Raw genomic sequence first — 17,908 nt, forward strand, 5'->3', positions numbered from 1 at the left:
TCATACCCCAAATCAAATTTTATAAAGACTTTGGTTTAATAAAAATGATTCAAAATTAATTTTTTCCCACAGTGTTTTCATCTGGTTTGTATTACTTGTATTGTTATGCATTGACCCTGGACATAACTATTTCTACAAATGCTGAAGCAGAGCCGGTGTCAAAACAATTATTTATCTCATAAGAACATAAGAGAAGCCATGTTGGATCAGGCCAACGGCCCATCCAGTCCAACACTCTGTGTCTCATAAGAACATAAGAGAAGCCATGTTGGATCAGGCCAACGGCCCATCCAGTCCAACACTCTGTGTCACACAGTGGCAAAAATTTTGATATATACACACACACTGTGGCTAATAGCCACTGATGGACCTCTGCTCCATATTTATATCTAAACCCCTCTTGAAGGTGGCTATACTTGTGGCCACCACCACCTCCTGTGGCAGTGAATTCCACATGTTAATCACCCTTTGGGTGAAGAAGTACTTCCTTTTATCCGTTTTAATCTCCATAAAGCACAGCCAGGCAATCACCCCATGGCAGCTCATCTGTTCCCCATCCTCCTTCACTGAGTTACTGCACAATTTTGATAGTCATTTTAGAAACTGATGCCCTACATAACTTCAAGGAGTTCAGACTTTTGTTTGTTTGATTTTATTTTAGTCTTTCTGTTCAAAATATATAGATGGTGGTATTGAATAGAATATCTGCTTTATCCTCTGCAGTGCATTCCTGCATAAAGTTATTAGGGCTATTAAAGAGGCTATGGGGTCTGTCAGGGACAGGAAAGAGGAAATAGTTGGGTAAGGGGGAACGAGATGCACCCCCCCCGGGCAAGTCCTTGCAAGTTCCCACTTGTACCAAGTCTGGTGTGAGAGCTTTATGAACAATTGTATTGGCAGTTTTATCAGGTTCTCTGAATTCCACTTTCATGGGGGAAAAGGTCAATCTCTAACTCAGAGGTGGGGAACCTCTGTCCTGAGGGCTGTATGCAGCCCTCGAGGTCACTTGGTGTGGCCCTCGGGGATTGCTGGGCCAAACCTCTCTGGGGCCTGGCTGGCCAGCGAGGATCGTGAGGCCCAGCTGCGCTGTGCAGCAGCCTCCCCAAGGCCAGGCAGGGATCACAGGGCCGGGGGCCCAGATGTACTGTGCGGCAGCCTCCCTAGGGCCTGGCTGGCCAACCAGAATAGCTGCAGGACCTGCTAAAGTTACTGCCACAGTTCAGTTTGCATTTGATTATCTCAGATGGTATGGCCTAATATGCTAATGAGTGTGTGACCTAATATGCTAATATTAGGGGATGTGGTCTAATATGCTACTGAGTTCCTGCTGGGCTTTTTCTACAAAAAAGCCATGGACTGTGCATTTGCCTAGGGCTGTGGGCCAGGTGTGTGTCTGTGTACCAGATTAGGCTCTCCCCACATGACTTCAAATAGAAAAACAATTATCTGTATTAATTTTGCCGGCCTGAATCGTTCTCCCATGGCAGAGCACTGTTTTTTAAGTTGATAATTTTTTATGGCCCACGAATGATGTTATAAATACCCATATGGCCCTTGGCAGAAAAAAGGTTCCCCACCCCTGCTCTAACTCCTTCCCTCATGGGGATACTATGAAAAAAGTCATATCTCACAATGGAAGGGTACAGCGACAGCACCCCCCTCCCCCCCCAAAAAAGCTGGACATTCAGAGAACCCGCTAAAGCTATCATTACAACAGTATATCAACATAACAGCATCTTAGTGCCTTTAAAAAAAATCACCCATGACCCCACAATTGGAAATGCAGAGGAAGGGCACACATGTGGAAGAACTCCGTCTTGACTGATTCCAATGCTTGTGGAGGCTGAAAGCACAAATGTGTAGGTGGCTTTAGCTTAGGGTTGTCAAGTCCAATTCAAGAAATATCTGGGGACTTTGGGGGTGGAGCCAGGAGACATTAGAGGTGGAGCCAAGATCAAGGCTGTGGCAAGCATAATTGAACTCCAAAGGGAGTTCTGGCCATCACATTTAAAGGGACACTTTTTCAATTCCTTCCTTCCACAGGAAATAATGAAGGATAGGGGCACCTTCTTTTGGGGCTCATAGAATTGGACCCCCTGGTCCAATCTGTTTGAAACTTGGGGGGTATTTGGGGGAGAGGCACTAGATGCTATACTAAAAATTTGGTGCCTCTACCCCAAAAAACAGCCCCCCAGATACCCGCAGATCAATTCTCCATGATTTTCTATGGGAATAAATCTCCATAGGGAATAATAGAGTTCCCAGCAGACATTTCCTTTCCCTTTCTGACGACCCTGAAGTGGGGTTAGGGTCTCCAAACCGGGGGATCCCCTGCCCCCACCTGGGGATTGGCAACCCTACTGTAGCTGGGTGTTATTGTGTCCTCCTGAAGGATGCGCAAAGACAAGCTACAACAGGAAACTGAGTTTGTTCCATTGTCTGCAAGGTATAAAAGGGAAAGATATTTTTTCAGTTTGCAGGGAACTTAAAGTGACATTGAGTGTCTGACTGACTCCCCCATCTCAGGGAGTGGAATCTTGGTTACTGTGATAGCAGCCTCTGGCCAAAATACTGAAGATGCCCCTTGATTAGGCCTTATCAAGTTTCTAGAATCTCTTTCACCACTTCTCAGGATTCTCCAGTTGCCGTTGTTATCAGCTGTATTTAAAGCAGGCCTACGCATGCATGGAGGTGTGCCTGTGTTTGACTGCACATAAGTAGAATGAGGTGAAATGCTTTTGAATTTCCTTGGTGTGATCTTGATAAACATGACTTCTGTATTCAAGAACTTATTGCCAAATTTTCTTCCTATTTCCTTCCCTTGCCTCAGGGAAAAAGTCCTGCTGGGTCAGTGGCCTCATCTTACTTTTCACTTATTTGCTTAGGACTTGGGCTCTTTTTGCCCTGTCACCTTTCTGTTTCAGAGATGGATCCCATACACTGTTTTTAAATGGTAAGTTTTTCATAGGCTGGGATTCATCCATCTCAATATACTCCCATATATGTTCCCATATACTCCCATATATGTTCAAGTGCAAATAAAAATGGGGAATCCTACCCTACTAACACAGCCATCACTTTGACAAATAAGATCAGTGAAGGCTAGCACTAGAAAATTTGGGGTGATAGCCCTTATCCCTATAGGAACGTATAATGTTTTCTCTATTTCAAACTTTTTATAAAGATTGTAAAATCTTTCTTTTTCCAACTGGCACTAGGTAAAATGCATGGCCTATTCTGTTTTCATGAAATTTTATCAAAGTCATTTTTAGATGACTGGAATGATTTTAAGTGGTTTTACATTTTAATATGAACACAAAAACAGCATAAGAAAGTTGTGCATATTATTGACTTTAAAATAACAGAAAGAGTTGCAATAGTAATCTGTCATGCTGTATGCATGATTTCAAACAAGCTGGTTCGTTCACATTTGCGGAGTGCACTGGTCTTAACATCTCTGCCGAATCCAGAACACCTGCTTTAACAAAAAAGTGATCAAATCATGAACCACATGTTTTTTCCCAACTTGCTCAGAACTTGGGTTCTTTTGTTTGGAATGTAGGCAGCTGGGCTGGCTGACACAGTTGGTAAATTATGCCTACTGGGTCTCTGGATCTTTGCCAAGATCTCATTACGCAAAGGTGAGCAAGTGTGTAATCATTCTGATGTGTCTAAGAGAAAGCTGTTGATTTAGGTTCTCTCTACTACACTTCTTGCTGACATTTCAGGATGAAACACAGTTACCTAAAGAGCCAAAAGTGATGAGGTGCATTTGCCTCATCCATGGATGGTGTCACCGTGTGTGTGTGTGTCAATGTGAACCTGCCTTCACAATGAATGTGCCTTCTGCAATTGATATTTCTGACATGACTATCAGCTAACTTATTTTTGTCATTCTCTGTGAAAATGTTGCATAGTGCATCTTCTGGGACAATACTACAAGTGTACCCAAGTGTTTTCCCTAAGGGCTGCCTGGTGTTTTAAAGAAAGCAAATTTCTTCAGTCCTGGATCCCTAGTAAAACTCAATGTAGCATTTTTTGCGGTGACTAGATAAGGAAATTGGAAGGGGGGCATTAGCCTGAAAGAACTGTCATATGACTCAGTGGACCAAAATCAGTTGGAATTCTGCCCTACAAATTCAAGTCTAGATTACAAAGTCATTGCATACAATTAGTATTATTATAACATACACTTCAAATAAATTATTTTAATTTTTAATGGTGATTATTGCCACTTAGGAATAATTGACATCAGTACACATGATGCATGGCAGAATTGTTTCTTTTGACTCAAATACATAGGGCAGCCTCTGCACACATCACATCCAGACAGTTCTGCTGTGTTCTCAAAGGCTGTTTCATCTCAGGTTAAGATTTATGCACATGCACAGTCTAAATTTTTGGAATACTAAGGAGACATGATAAGTGATCGCCAGTTACCCAAATGTTCTTCACTGGCTTCTTAGCTCCGTATATGAAGCATTGAGCTCTGTTAAAGTTATTGAGGAAGACTCAGCATGAGTTCTGTAAGGGAAGATCATCTCACTAACCTGTTAGAGTTCTTGGAGGGGGCGAACAAACATGTGGACAAAGGGGACCCAATAGATGTTGTTTACCTTGACTTCCAGAAAGGTTTTGATAAAGTTCCTCATCAAAGGCTCCTTAGTAAGCTCAATAGTCATGGAGTAAAAGGACAAGTGTTCTTGTGGATCAAAACGTGGCTAATTAATAGGAAGGAGAGAGTGAGTATAAATGGGCAATTTTCGCAGTGGAAGATGGTAAGCAGTGGGGTGCCGCAGGGCTAAGTACTGGGTCCCATGCTCTTTAACTTGTTCATTAATGATTTGGAGTTGGGAGTAAGCAGTGAAGTGACTAAGTTTGCAGATGACACTAAATTGTTCAGGTTGGTGAAAACCAGAGAGGATTGTGAGGCACTCCAAAGAGATCTGTCGAGGTTGGGTGAGTGGGCGTCAATGTGGCAAATGAGGTTCAACGTGGCCAAGTGCAAAGTGATGCACATTGGGGCCAAAAATCCTAACTATAAATACAAGTCGATGGGGGTGAGAAGTGGTGGAGACTAACCAAGAGAGAGATCTTGGGGTTGTGCTGGTAACTCACTGAAAATGTTGAGACTGTGCGATTGCAATAAAAAAAGGCCAATGCCATACTGGGAATTATTAGGAAGGGAATTGAAAACAAATCAGCCAGTATCATAATGCCCCTGTATAAATTGATGGTGTGGCCTCATTTGGAGTACTGTGTACAATTCTGGTCACCGCACCTCAAAAAAGATATTATACCAGGGGTGGCCAGTGGTAGCTCTCCAGATGTTTTTTGCCTACAACTCCCAACAGCTCCAGCCAGCATGGCCAATGGCTGAGGCTGATGGGAGTTGTAGGCAAAAAACATCTGGAGAGCTACCATTGGCCACCCCTGTATTATAGCATTGGAAAAAGTGCAGAAAAGGCAACTTGGATGATTAAACACTTTCTTTATGAAGAAAGGTCAAAACGCTTGGGGCTCTTTAGCTTGGAGAAACGTCGACTGCAGGGTGATATGATAGAGGTTTACAAGATTATACATGGGATAGAGAAGGTAGAGAAAGAAGTACTTTTCTCCCTTTCTCACAATACAAGAACTCATGGGCATTCAATGAAATTGCTGAGCAGTTGCGTTAGAACTGATAAAAGGAAGTACTTCTTCACTCAAAGGGTGAGTAACATGTGGAATTCACTGCCACAGGAGGTGGTGGCAGCTACTAGCACAGACAGCTTCAAGAGGGGAATGGATAAGCATATGGAACAGAGGTCCATCAGTAGCTATTAGGCACAGCTTATTGTTGGAACTCTCTGTCTGGGGCAGTGATGCTCTGTATTCTTGTGCTTGGGGGGGCACAGTGGAAGGGCTTCTGGCCCCACTGGTGGACCTCTTGATGGCACTTGGGGGTTTTTGGCCACTGTGTGAGACAGAGTGTTGGATTGGATGGGCCATTGGCCTGATGTTATGTTCTCTTATGTTCTTATGCCAAAAGTTCATGCTTAACTAAATGTTGATCATCTTTAAGGGGTCACCAGACCTCTGTTTTGTTTTGCACGATTTACAGCCTGACACTCAGCTGGAATCATGAAGCTTCTATTTTTAAACCCAGCTTTCTTCAGGGACCATACTGTGTGCATTGTACTTTTGAGTATTTGTGCACAATGACTTTAGGGACTCCTTGGCATTCATTAGCCAATTAAGAGATCATTTTTCAATAGCATGCAAAGAGCCTTTAATTTCTGTTGTTGCCTAGAATGGTACCCTTTACCCCGACTGACCTTTCTCTAACAGTAATATCAACATGGCTAACTCTCCTACTTAGTCCGCGCTTGAGGGGGAGGGGGCTTATTTTAACAGGAATAGTAGACCACATAGTAGGGAAGGGCACAAACAAAGAAAATTCAGCCCCTTGGCCAACCAAACTAGTTTGGGAAGCCAGAGATGTGGTGGGGCACATCGCCCACTTTTACAACTGATCTCCACCTGGCAGAAGTCAGCTCCCCAAGAGAAAATGGCTGCTTTGAAGGATGGTCTCTATGGCATTGTGCCATGCTGAGGCACCTCCCCAAACCCTGCCCTCTCCTGGATCCACCCCCAAAGTCTCCAGGTATTTTCCAACACAGACCTGGCAACCCTAGGTCAAGGTGATTTCTGGGTAGAGCCAACCCTCCAACACCAACAAAGAGAATGTGTGCTCATCCTACACTTAAATAGATCTAAGTCCCACTGCAATGAATGGGAACTCTGTTATTGGCAGTCAACAATGCCTGTAAAGCTTTGGAGGGTCCCTATTTGTGTTTCTAAGGCTGGAAAAAAACCAGTGTTGTCTAGCATTTTCTCACCAGAGTTTTTTAATGGGTTTCATTTTCTGAGCTTTCCTGAGCCACGCCCAAAAGATTGAAGATTTCTTCAGAGACCACATGTGCGCTGAATGTTGCTTCCTGAGCCCAGATCTGGCTAGAATTTTGCACAAATTTTGGTTTGTGGCATGGTTCATGCACATCCCTACCACACAGGACTCCTCAATGCATTTCTTTTTCCTGGGCAGAGATAACTTTTGTGTAGAAAAAAGAATACATGGTAATATACACTTACTCTTTGAACAGTGTATGCCACAGGTCTTCTAAATAAGTTTAATAATGGCACAATAGGCACTATCACACTTGTCGGTGTACAGATATTCTATCTCTTGATCATGGATGGAATTCAATGGGTTTCTTTTTCTATTTAATCTTCAAAATAACCTTGCGAGGAAGGTTAGGCACACAAAGAGAGTGACAGGCCCAAGGTCACCTAGTGAGCTTCATGGCAGGATGGAGTGGGGAGCCAGGTTACTCCAGTTCTTGAGATAAAAAAGGAACTTGATCACAGGTGGGGTATTGATCCCACATCTACATAGCTCACAGGAATATCTTCAGTCCAGAGCTCTTTCTGTCATGCCTTCAAGTGGAGGATACTGTCTTCCCTTTGTCCCTTCCTTAGTGTGTTTTGTGTATAAATAAAGGTGGACCAACATAAGGAGGGGTAAGGCTGCATCAGTGTGGCATAGTCCACTGCCTCTGCCTGACAGCCACTAGGCGAGAGGGCTATTAGTGGTGTACCACTACATGATTGCTGGCTTGCAACTGCTACATGCTCTGCATCTTGTCGGGGGTATCTGTGTCACATATTTCTCCTGTTCATTGACTAGTAATACTGGCACCATACAGGAGCTGGTGATGTGCTTGGGTATTAGGACAGGGATGCGTGGATAACTCCACTGATGCAGTTGGCAGCCTCCTTGGTAGATGATTGCCTTGGGTTTACAAGAGCATTTGATGATATCATGGTTAATCCATCCAGAAGAGAGTTCAGAGCTGAATGGACACAGGACTGAGATCTAAATGCAGTACCACCCAACATCTCTGCTGGATTGTTTCTAATATCATGTGTTAGTACTTGACAGAACTTGGGGAAAAGTATTAAAGTTAATGAGCTATACAGAAAGCATCTGGTAAGATACAATGCCTGATCTCTGGTAGTCAAGTGAACTATATACGTACAGAGGACTTGTGTAAGTAAAGTGAAGAATGGCTGTTTTGCCCCAGAGCTTCTAAAAAGAAGTCTGGAAACAAAATGAATCCTGGATTGCTATGGTTTCTCATGAATATTAAATAGAAATTTAGGTTTAATAGCTTCATGGCTCAATAGCCTCAAATGGAGAGACTCCGAGTATCGGGTGCTTTGTATTAATATACCCAACACCTGCAAACCACATGTGATCATTGCTGCTAGTTCAAAACAGGATCAGTACACGCATGACAGCAACTGTGGAGTAGAGTGAAGCAAGTGAAAGTAGCTAGTTTTTCTTTCCCTTCCTATTTAGCACAGTTGTTACAATGAGAAGGGGCCATTTAGAAACATCATAAGACATCTGTATAGGCAATAAAAGATGGTATTTAAAATCTCCTTTCCCTCCCAACTCACAGTAGTGATGGACCACTCTGCACACCCATAAATGCATCTTCATCGATAATTCTTAGATATTTATTCTTGTGCAGGTACCTACAGGAAACAAATATGCCAATAATTAGTTCATACCTATAAAGTAAATAGACAGAAATAAACATCCCATGGTCCATTTCCAGTGATGGAGGGGCACTTCCATTGGTGGCAGGGGAGGGGGGATTCCCACTGGTTTCTCACTCTTCCTGCAGATACCCACATTGCGCTCTGTGCTGTTCTTGAAGGTCCTCTGACTCCCAGGAACAGAATACTGTGGGGTGCTCAGAGAGTAGCAGTAAGAGATAAGAAACTATCTATGCCACTCAAGAACCTTTAACATCACCATTTTCCTTTGGGCCACAATTTCACTATTATTTATTTATTTAAAACATTTGTATGCCATCTTCCTACCCACTTAGGGTCCCCAAAGGCAGCGAACAATTCAAGCAATGTGGGTGTGAGTGTATATATTCAAAATATTTAAAACTATTACTGTATGTACTGGACGGCGCAATATCTCATTAAAAATGAAAACAATGTATCATGAAATCCTATATTCACACGGAAGGGTTTCTGGCATGAAGGGAAATCTATCTCTGACTTCCACCAGCGTGTTTTGTCTGGCATGCTCTCCCTTCCTCTCATTGATCCTCCTCCCTCCCTGTTTGTGACTCTGTGTGTTTACATGTTTTACTTAAGTTTTATTTAGCTGTATATTAAATTCATCAACTGCCCTCCCTGATAATAATAATAATAATAATTTTTTTTTTATAGAACCAGGCTCAGTGCAGTGCACAACACAGCCATATAAAACACACTTCTATAAAACATCAATAAAACAAATAGGATTCAAATAAGACAATAAAAACATAATAAATTCATTACTTGACTTCATTGTCTACAGAAGGTGCTAAAATCCTAACAGCGCTGCTATCTTGTGTGGAAACAGGCAGGGGGAAAATGGGAGTGCCAAAGCGGAACCATCGCTGTCCTCAACCAAACGCCTGGCAGAACACCTCTGCCTTGCATACCCTGTGGAACTGTAAAATGCCCCACATGATGTGGATGTTATTCAGCAAAGAGTTCCACCAGGTTGGAGCCGCAGCAGAGAAGGTCCTGGCTCCGGTTGTGGACAACCAGTTGTCTCTTGGGTCAGGGATCACCAATAAGTTCTGATCTTTCAAGCATAATGTTCTTCTGGGGCTATACCAAGAAAGCTGGTCCTGGAGGCACATTGGTCCCTAACTGTTAAGGGCCTTATATGTCAGTACCATAAACTTGAATGAGAAGCCAGTACCATAAACTCCACCAGAAGCCAGTGCAGCTCGTGCAGCACTGAATGGATATGTGCTATGCAAGGAGTCCCTGTAAGGACCCATGCTGCTGCATTTTGCACCAGTTGGAGTTTCTGGGTCAATCCCAAGGATAGTCCCACATAGAAAGAGTTACTATTATTCTGTAGATCATGTCTTAGACTATAGGCAGGACCACAAAAATCATGCTTCCAAGGATTCGTGGCGCCTCACCAGTGAAAAAACGGGATTCCAAAGCACGGATCCTCATGAATTAATATGATTTTTATGGTGAAATGAAATCAAACCACCATCATGCTGTAGATCCTGTCTTAGACTATAGGCAGCACCAGAAAAATCATGGATCCATGAATCTGTGGTGCCACAACAGTGGAAAAACATGTTTCCAAACCATGGATCCTCATGATATTTGCTTTGGATCCCCCCAAGCTCACCACCCAGTCACATATCATGTCCATGGGCAGAGTTTGCACCACAGAAATCATGGATTCATGGCAGCACCATGGACCAAAAACTTGATTTTGAACCACGGATTCTCATGATTTTTGCTTTGGATCCCCCCAAGCTCACCATCCAGTCACATATCATGTCCATGGGCAGAGTTTGCACCACAGAAATCATGGATTCATGGCAGCACCATGGACCAAAAACTTGATTTTGAACCACGGATTCTCATGATTTTTGCTTTGGATCCCCCCAAGCTCACCATCCAGTCACATATCATGTCCATGGGCAGAGTTTGCACCACAGAAATCATGGATCCACAGCTTCTTGGCAGCACCCTAGAGCAAAAACCTGGTTTTGAACACAGATCCTCATGGATCCCCATGATTTTTGCTTTGGATCCCCTGAAGCTCACCATCAATTCTTATATCATGTCCATGGGCATTGTTTGCACCATAGAAATCATGGATCCACGATTTCTGGAGTGCAAACTCTGCCCATGGACATGATATAAGAACTGATGGTGAGCTGTGAGAAAAAGACCCCTAATTTCAGAACATTGTAGTCACCCATTCGGGTGCCTAGAGATTCAACTCACACAGATCTGCCAGGAGAACATGGGTTTTGTCTACCAGACTGTAAGGGACTTATGTGAGTACTAACAGCCACAACGTTGCAGCAGGACTCCGTGTTTCTGGAAGAGTGCTAACCAGGAGAACAGGTGGGTTTCCAGTCGCTCCGTGCGATCACCATCTCGGCTGTTGCAGTGGAAGAAGGTGCACCGCCAGGAACTGTCCAGGCAAGTGGTTTCCAGCCTTGACCATAGAATCCATATGGAAAGGCTAACATCACCAGCAGCTATCTTCCTGCAGTGCCAAACTCCATTACAGCGAAGCGAAAGGCTCACGTACTCAACAGATGTCACCTCTGCATAAGGCAATCAAGCTTATCTTAGGCGTGGATCCTGTCAGAGTGCCTAAGCCTTTGTCCAACAGAACCCAAGACAAAGGATGGTGCCAGTAGAGGAATGAAGAAGAGGAAGAACATTTTCACCCAGAGCCAAGTTTCTTTGTATAGATCAGGTGTTACCTTAGGTAGCAATTTGGCCATCTATTGTCACCTTTTAGATAAGTTTTGATAGCCTTAATCACCTCCACCCCAATAATTTCTCCCATTCTTTCCCTTAATGGTCATCCTGGAACCTCCCCCTTTGGCCCATTGTTACTTGGAAGTCCAATCAGGTAACTAGGGCCAAGTCTGCTCATTGGCCAGGTATGGGCATCCAATCAGGTGCCCCAAATAAACTGGCTATTGGCTACCGCATAAGTCCAGCCCTTATGGTCATTGCGGAGCCTCCCCTTTTTCTAAAGTCATATACCAGCTGACAACCGGTCATCCACCCCTGTACCTCCCATCTCCTAAGGGATCAAGGTAGTCCTTATAACTTGTGACCCAACTCCCCACAGGTGTGCATCTAGCAGTACCCCATTTCTGCTGTTTAGATACATCCTTGATTCCTGATCAGTTGAGGGTCCCTTCCCTCTAGTCCTCGTTTGTCGCCATTGGAGCCTTCCTTGAAGATTACGATTGGTAATTATCTCCCTGTTTGTCCATCCTTATGTTACCTCTATGCATTTCTCTCTATTTTTATTAGGATTGTATGTGAGGAGAAGCCCCCTACTTTTCATGCATGTGGACATCATGATCACCAGCATGGTTGCCAGGGTGCCTGGAGATTTGACTCTCACACATCTGCTCTAAGAAGTGGACTTTGCTTACACTTTCTAAGGCTTATATGGCAGCTTTGCATTCTACATCTCTGAAGAGTGGTAGCCAGAACTACAGACATGCTCCAGCTGCTCCTTGTGTGCCCAGTCTTGGCCACTGCAGTGGAAGAAGCCACCATGTTTCCAGCCTGGCTCCATGGACCTAGAGCTAACAACAGCAGAATCCAGCTTGCTTTCCTGACCCAAGCTTACCCTGCCAGGCTGAACTCATTCCTTCTTAGTGGGAAAGTCACACGTACACACCCTGAGCCTGCAAGCAACCCATCTGTTTTAAGAATGGATTAATAGCTCAACTGTTGATCCTAATTGCTCAGCAATACCAGAACAATAAACCTTGCCCAGCAGAAGATGAGAAAGAGGAAGGACATCTCCTGTCTTCATCAAGTCTTTTGTCTAACCCGGGTGGTACCTAGGCCAGCATTTGATTACCTATTGTCACCCTCCTAGTTAATCCCATTTAAACTTAAGTATCCAGTCATTCCCATTCTTACCCCAGTCTAATACCTTGGGGCCAACCCAGGCAACATTGCAGCTTGGAAATTTCCAGGTTCACTGGACTAAGGTGAAGTTCATTGGCCAAAGCAGGCATCCAATTAGGTGTCAGTAAGGAATGTCCAGCCTTCTTGAACCTCCCATCTCTCCTCCCTTGGACCTCCCAGTCCCTAAGGGTCTGAGGAAGCCTATTTAACCTCTGACCCAACTCCACTCATGTGTGCTTTCTATTCAGCAACCCCTATTACCCGCTGTCTAGATCCATCCCCAATTCTGGCCACAGTGTTGGGTCCATTTCCCCTGTCCTCTTAAGTCGCCATTGGAAACCTTCCTGGAAGACTACGATGGTAAATATTACCCTGTCTGTTTATCCATATATGTTCCCCTATTGATCTATCTATATTTCCTAGACCTGTGTGAATGTGTGAGTGTTTTGTATTTTTACCTTGTATGGAAGAAATATTATTCTAAATAAATTACAATTGATTTTTACTAAATTAGAGTCTCTTATTGAGCATTGACTCTCTGAACGGTTGAGCCTGGTATACAATTGATAACAAAGATTCCTTTTTGGGGCTAACTGTCTCTCAATCTAATTCCCCATCTCATTTTGAGAGCAGTTTCCCTAACATGTATGTGTGTTGTATGTATTCATTACCTTGTATATGTGTTCTATATTTTTCTGTAATAAATTTATGATTATTTTACTTAATTAGTGTCCTTGGTAAATTTAGCAATAATTTCTGAAGGTGGAATCCTGTATACATAGATTCTAGATCCTTTTTAAGCCAAAGGTGCCCACCTGTCAATTCCCCAACCTGTTTTGAGGGCATTTTGGCTTACAGAGCTTGGGGGGATCCAAAGCAAAAATCATGAGGATCCATAAGGATCCGTGGTTGAAAACCAAGTTTTTCGTCCATGGCGCTGCCACGAAGCCGTGAATATATCATTTCTGTGGTGCAAACTCTGCCCATGGACATGATAAGTGATTGGATGGTGAGCTTGGGGTGGCCTAAAGCAAAAATCATGAGGATCCATGGTTCAAAACAAAGTTTTTGGTCCATGGTGCTGCCCTGAAGCTGTGGATCTACAATTTCTGGGGTGCAAACTCTGCCCATGGACATGATATAAGAATGGATGGTGAGCTTGGGAGGATCCGAAGCAAAAATCATGGGGATTCATGAGGATCTGTGGTTTGGAAACATTTTTTCCATCATTGTGGCGCCACAGATTCATGGAGGCATGATTTTTCTGGTGCTGCCTATAGTCTAAGACAGGATCTACAGCATGATGGTGGTTTGATTTCATTTCACCATAAAAATCATATGAATTCATGAGGATCCATGCTTTGGAACCCTGTTTTTGAACTGGTGAGGCGCCACGAATCCATGGAAGCATGATTTTTGTGGTCCTGCCTATAAGACAGGATCTATAGAATAATAGTGGTTTGATTTCATTTCAATGTAAAAATTATGAAGTCATGAAGATCCATGTAGATCTTTTCCCTTTTTCCCTAAAAACTTACTCCAAGTCAATCACTGACTTCTTTGAGACTTTCCTACCAGCATGTCCATGATTGTCCCTTTGGGCTTGTTGGCTCTAAGCCTGGAAAGGGTAGAGGGACGGGGTGAGGGTCTTGGAGAGAGCGAGTGAGTCTTGTTTATGGAAGAATCCCAGAGGTGGAATAGAGAAAGCGACTCTTCTTTTTATTCTCTGTTTTGGTAGCAGCAAATGGTCAGTCTGAATTTTTTTCTCACCTGCTTTACTTTGATGAGCTGCAGGAATGAACTGCAATTGTCAAACTGCTGGCAAAGGGCTTTTTCATGCAAAGCAGAGGCTGGTTTTTCTTGGGGGGGGGTGAGATGAAAGCACTTCTGAAGGGGGGGAGGAGATAGCCCGAGATTCTTCCTTCTGTCCCTCCCACCCCAACACACACAACCGATTACGCTGTTGGGGAGGTGTGTAGGACCAGGCGCCAATGGGAAGGGGCTAGGGTGGCGAGAGGGGAAGGTGAGAAGAAAAGCAGCCGGGAGGGAGTGATTATTGCATTCCTGCATCACTGCGGGTGAGGCAAGGGAAGGGATTCCAGCGGGCCGGGTGGGGGTGCAAAAGAAGCTGATCTTTCTCCCCCCCCCTTCCTGGGGGTGGTGGTGCCCAATTTGGCACCCCCCCTCTGGCAGCGCCAGGAGCAAAACACCCCCTCTGTCTCCCCCTAGATCCGGCCTTGCCTACCGGCAAGCATTTAGGTGCAAGTTAAAACTTCCTTGTTTCTGGAATTTACAAAACTGCATTGTTAATCACCATGTCAGTTAATCAATTTAAAGCTTGCAGCCTTTTAATCAATTTAAACCTTGGCCTGGGAGAAAAAAGAAACTCTCCATTTAAAAAAAGCTTAAGTATTTCTGTAGTAGTAAAATTTCCTGCATTGATGGGTTATGTGAAATTTTTTTGCAGCAGATTTTTTCTCACTAGGTGCAAACCTGAAGTTTTCTCCTTACCCTGTGCTTTTGGAACTACCAGTCTCAGTGCTGAAAATGTGAGGTAATCTTCTGATTTTGGGGGTAATTTTTGAGAGAAAACTTTGGGCTTGTTGCACCTGGTGAGGAAAAATCTACTCTGGAAAATTTCACATAACATGCAGTTTAAGATTTTAAAATGTCAATGCGGGGAATTTCACTACTGTGGAAATGGTTCTCTGTCATTTACTGTCACTTGTAGAAAGCTGTAAGTCAAGAGCCAAATGATGGGGAAGCTTTTGCTGGGTTCCCTTGGAACATGTGTGTGTGTGTGTGTGTGAAGCTGCCTTATACTGAATCAGACTCTCGCCCATCAAAGTCAGTGTTGTCTACTCAGACTGGCAGTGGCACTCCAGTCCAGGGTCTCAAGCTGAGGTTTTTCACACCTATTTGCCTGGACCCCTTTTAGTTGGAGATGCCAAGGATTGAACCTGGTACCTTCTGCTTACCAAGCAGATGCTCTACCACTGAGCTACCGTCCCTTCTCTGGAAGAAACTGCAACAGCTGTGGGGACGTGAAATAGCAGAGAAGTGGAACACTTTTTGTGTGAACTTATTGCTCCCCCTGCATAGGTATGTTTGCACACAGCACATGCTATCCTCTTTTGGCTGGCACAAGACGGACTACTTTATATAAATTCTGTGAAATGACTACATAAATAAATTTTAAAAACAGCTCTGCAATGGATACAGTTGATCTTTTCTGTTCGCACTGTAAATCTTATAACAGGTGTTAATGCACTGAAGAGGCTTTGGTATTGTTGTGTGCCTTTCATCTAACATTCAGATATTTTCTTTTCTAAGGGGATTGAATAGTTTAAAATAGCATTCTATTTTCCTTTGAGGCTACAAGTTCAAATCCACTTTATTTTGGTGAAGGAGAGTTATCACCTGCCCACATCTTCCACAATACTTTGAAGGAATGCCCAAAATGTGCATAAAGGGTCCTCTCCTGCTCTCACAAGAAAATACAACAAACTCTGCAGTCTTCATTATTAGTACTTAAATAATGTTCTAAAGTGTCCACATTAGGAAGCATGACTTGCTACTGTGGTCTAAAAGTTCTCCCCCCCCAAGAGTTATATACCCAAATGTCTGCAGCTTGAGGTGAAAATGGCAGAAATCACCTTCTCTCCTCTTGCTCATGCATTTCTGTTCCATGACCTCCTGTTCAGAATTCATAGGATTGTTTTCTTTACAGACATTTGGGTATATTGACATGCAAAAAACTACTCCTGTTCTCACTCTCCTTTGCACACATAACAGTAATAACCACAGGTTTAGTCAAAGTATGGGCACATGCTAGGATAGCCCCAAAATCTGGATGGGTTTCTGTCTGATAGAACAAAGTAGAGAGGAGGAAAAGTCAAAAGGAGAACTGCACAATAAGTACTGAACATCTTGAAATCCAAAATTCTTTCAATTCTAGAAGTGGTATTTCCAGAATAGAAAAGGAAAGGTCCCCTGTGCAAGCACCAGTCGTTTCCGACTCTGGGGTGACGTTGCTCATTTGGAATACTGTGTGCAATTCTGGTCACCGCACCTCAAAAAGGATATTATAGCATTGGAAAAAGTCCAGAAAAGGGCAACTAGAATGATTGAAGGGTTGAAACACTTTCCCTATGAAGAAAGGTTAAAACGCTTGGGGCTCTTTAGCTTGGAGAAATGTTGACTGCAGGGTGACATGATAGAGGTTTACAAGATAATGCACGAGATGGAGAAAGTAGAGAAAGAAGTACTTTTCTCCCTTTCTCACAATACAAGAACTCGTGGGCATTCAATGAAATTGCTGAGCAGTCAGGTTAAAACGGATAAAAGGAAGTACTTCTTCACCCAAAGCATGATTAACATGTGGAATTCATTGCCACAGGAAGTGGTGGCAGCTACAAGCATAGACAGCTTCAAGAGGGGGTTAGATAAAAATATGGAGCAGAGGTCCATCAGTGGCTATTAGCCACAGTGTGTGTGTGTATATAAATTTTTTTTGGCCACTGTGTGACACAGAGTGTTGGACTGGATGGGCCATTGGCCTGATCCAACATGGCTTCTCTTATGTTCTTATGCTTTCACAACGTTTTCATGGCAGACTTTTTTTACAGGGTGGTTTGCCATTGCCTTCCTCAGTCATGTACTCTATCCCCCCAGCAAGCTGAGTACTCATTTTAACAACCTTGGAAGGATGGAAGGCTGAGTCAACCTCGAGCCAGCTACCTGAACCAGCTTTAGCTGGAATCGAACTCAGGTTGTGAGCAGAGCTTAGGACTGCAGTACTACAGCTTTAACACTCTGCGCCATGGGGCTCTTCATTTCCAGAATAAACAGTCTTGAAACTGTTCATTCTGTTGGAATTTGCAATCCATCTATCTTTTCCAATTCCTTATCTGGTGGTACACAAAAATGATAAACCATCACATTACAGTAGCAGAATTAGGGCCCAAATCAAAATCACAAGACAATTTAGAATAATAATTTAGAGCTATTTTCAGGAGGGAGCCATGACCCAGAAGCTGAAAAATATAAACCATGGGCAAGCCAGAAACATGGTCAGCATTCCTGGATCAGAGCTGAAACATGTTGAAATGAAAGTAGATAATCATCTCAGACAGATTAAGAGGGCAAGGGAAGTTGACTTAAAGAACAGAACCAGGAACCGGAGAAGAGAAGAGAAGAGAAGAGAAGAGAAGAGAAGAGAAGAGAAGAGAAGAGAAGAGAAGAGAAGAGAAGAGAAGAGAAGAGAAGAGAAGAGAAGCACTACCAAGATGCAGGAAGACAAAGGAAGCCAGAGTTTATTATCTAGCAGCGGAAATGAGGATGCAGTTTGGAAACACAAATA

General features: G+C 43.4%; 1 protein-coding gene and 1 long non-coding RNA gene across 2 annotated transcripts in view; one reads left to right on the plus strand and one right to left on the minus strand.

Moving 5' to 3' along the window:
• LOC132589317 (uncharacterized) overlaps positions 1–17,908 on the plus strand; it is a 131,299-nt gene that overhangs the window by 72,312 nt on the left and 41,079 nt on the right. The gene's annotated exons all lie outside the window — the stretch shown is intronic.
• TSHR (thyroid stimulating hormone receptor) overlaps positions 1–17,908 on the minus strand; it is a 113,216-nt gene that overhangs the window by 9,364 nt on the left and 85,944 nt on the right. The window contains exon 8 of the mRNA XM_060262023.1: positions 8,506–8,583. Coding sequence (XP_060118006.1) covers positions 8,506–8,583 — 78 coding nt within the window. The remainder of the gene's footprint in view (positions 1–8,505; positions 8,584–17,908) is intronic.

The sequence above is a fragment of the Heteronotia binoei genome, chromosome 21 (genome assembly GCF_032191835.1).
Source record: "Heteronotia binoei isolate CCM8104 ecotype False Entrance Well chromosome 21, APGP_CSIRO_Hbin_v1, whole genome shotgun sequence".
NCBI classification, from domain to species: domain Eukaryota; kingdom Metazoa; phylum Chordata; class Lepidosauria; order Squamata; family Gekkonidae; genus Heteronotia; species Heteronotia binoei.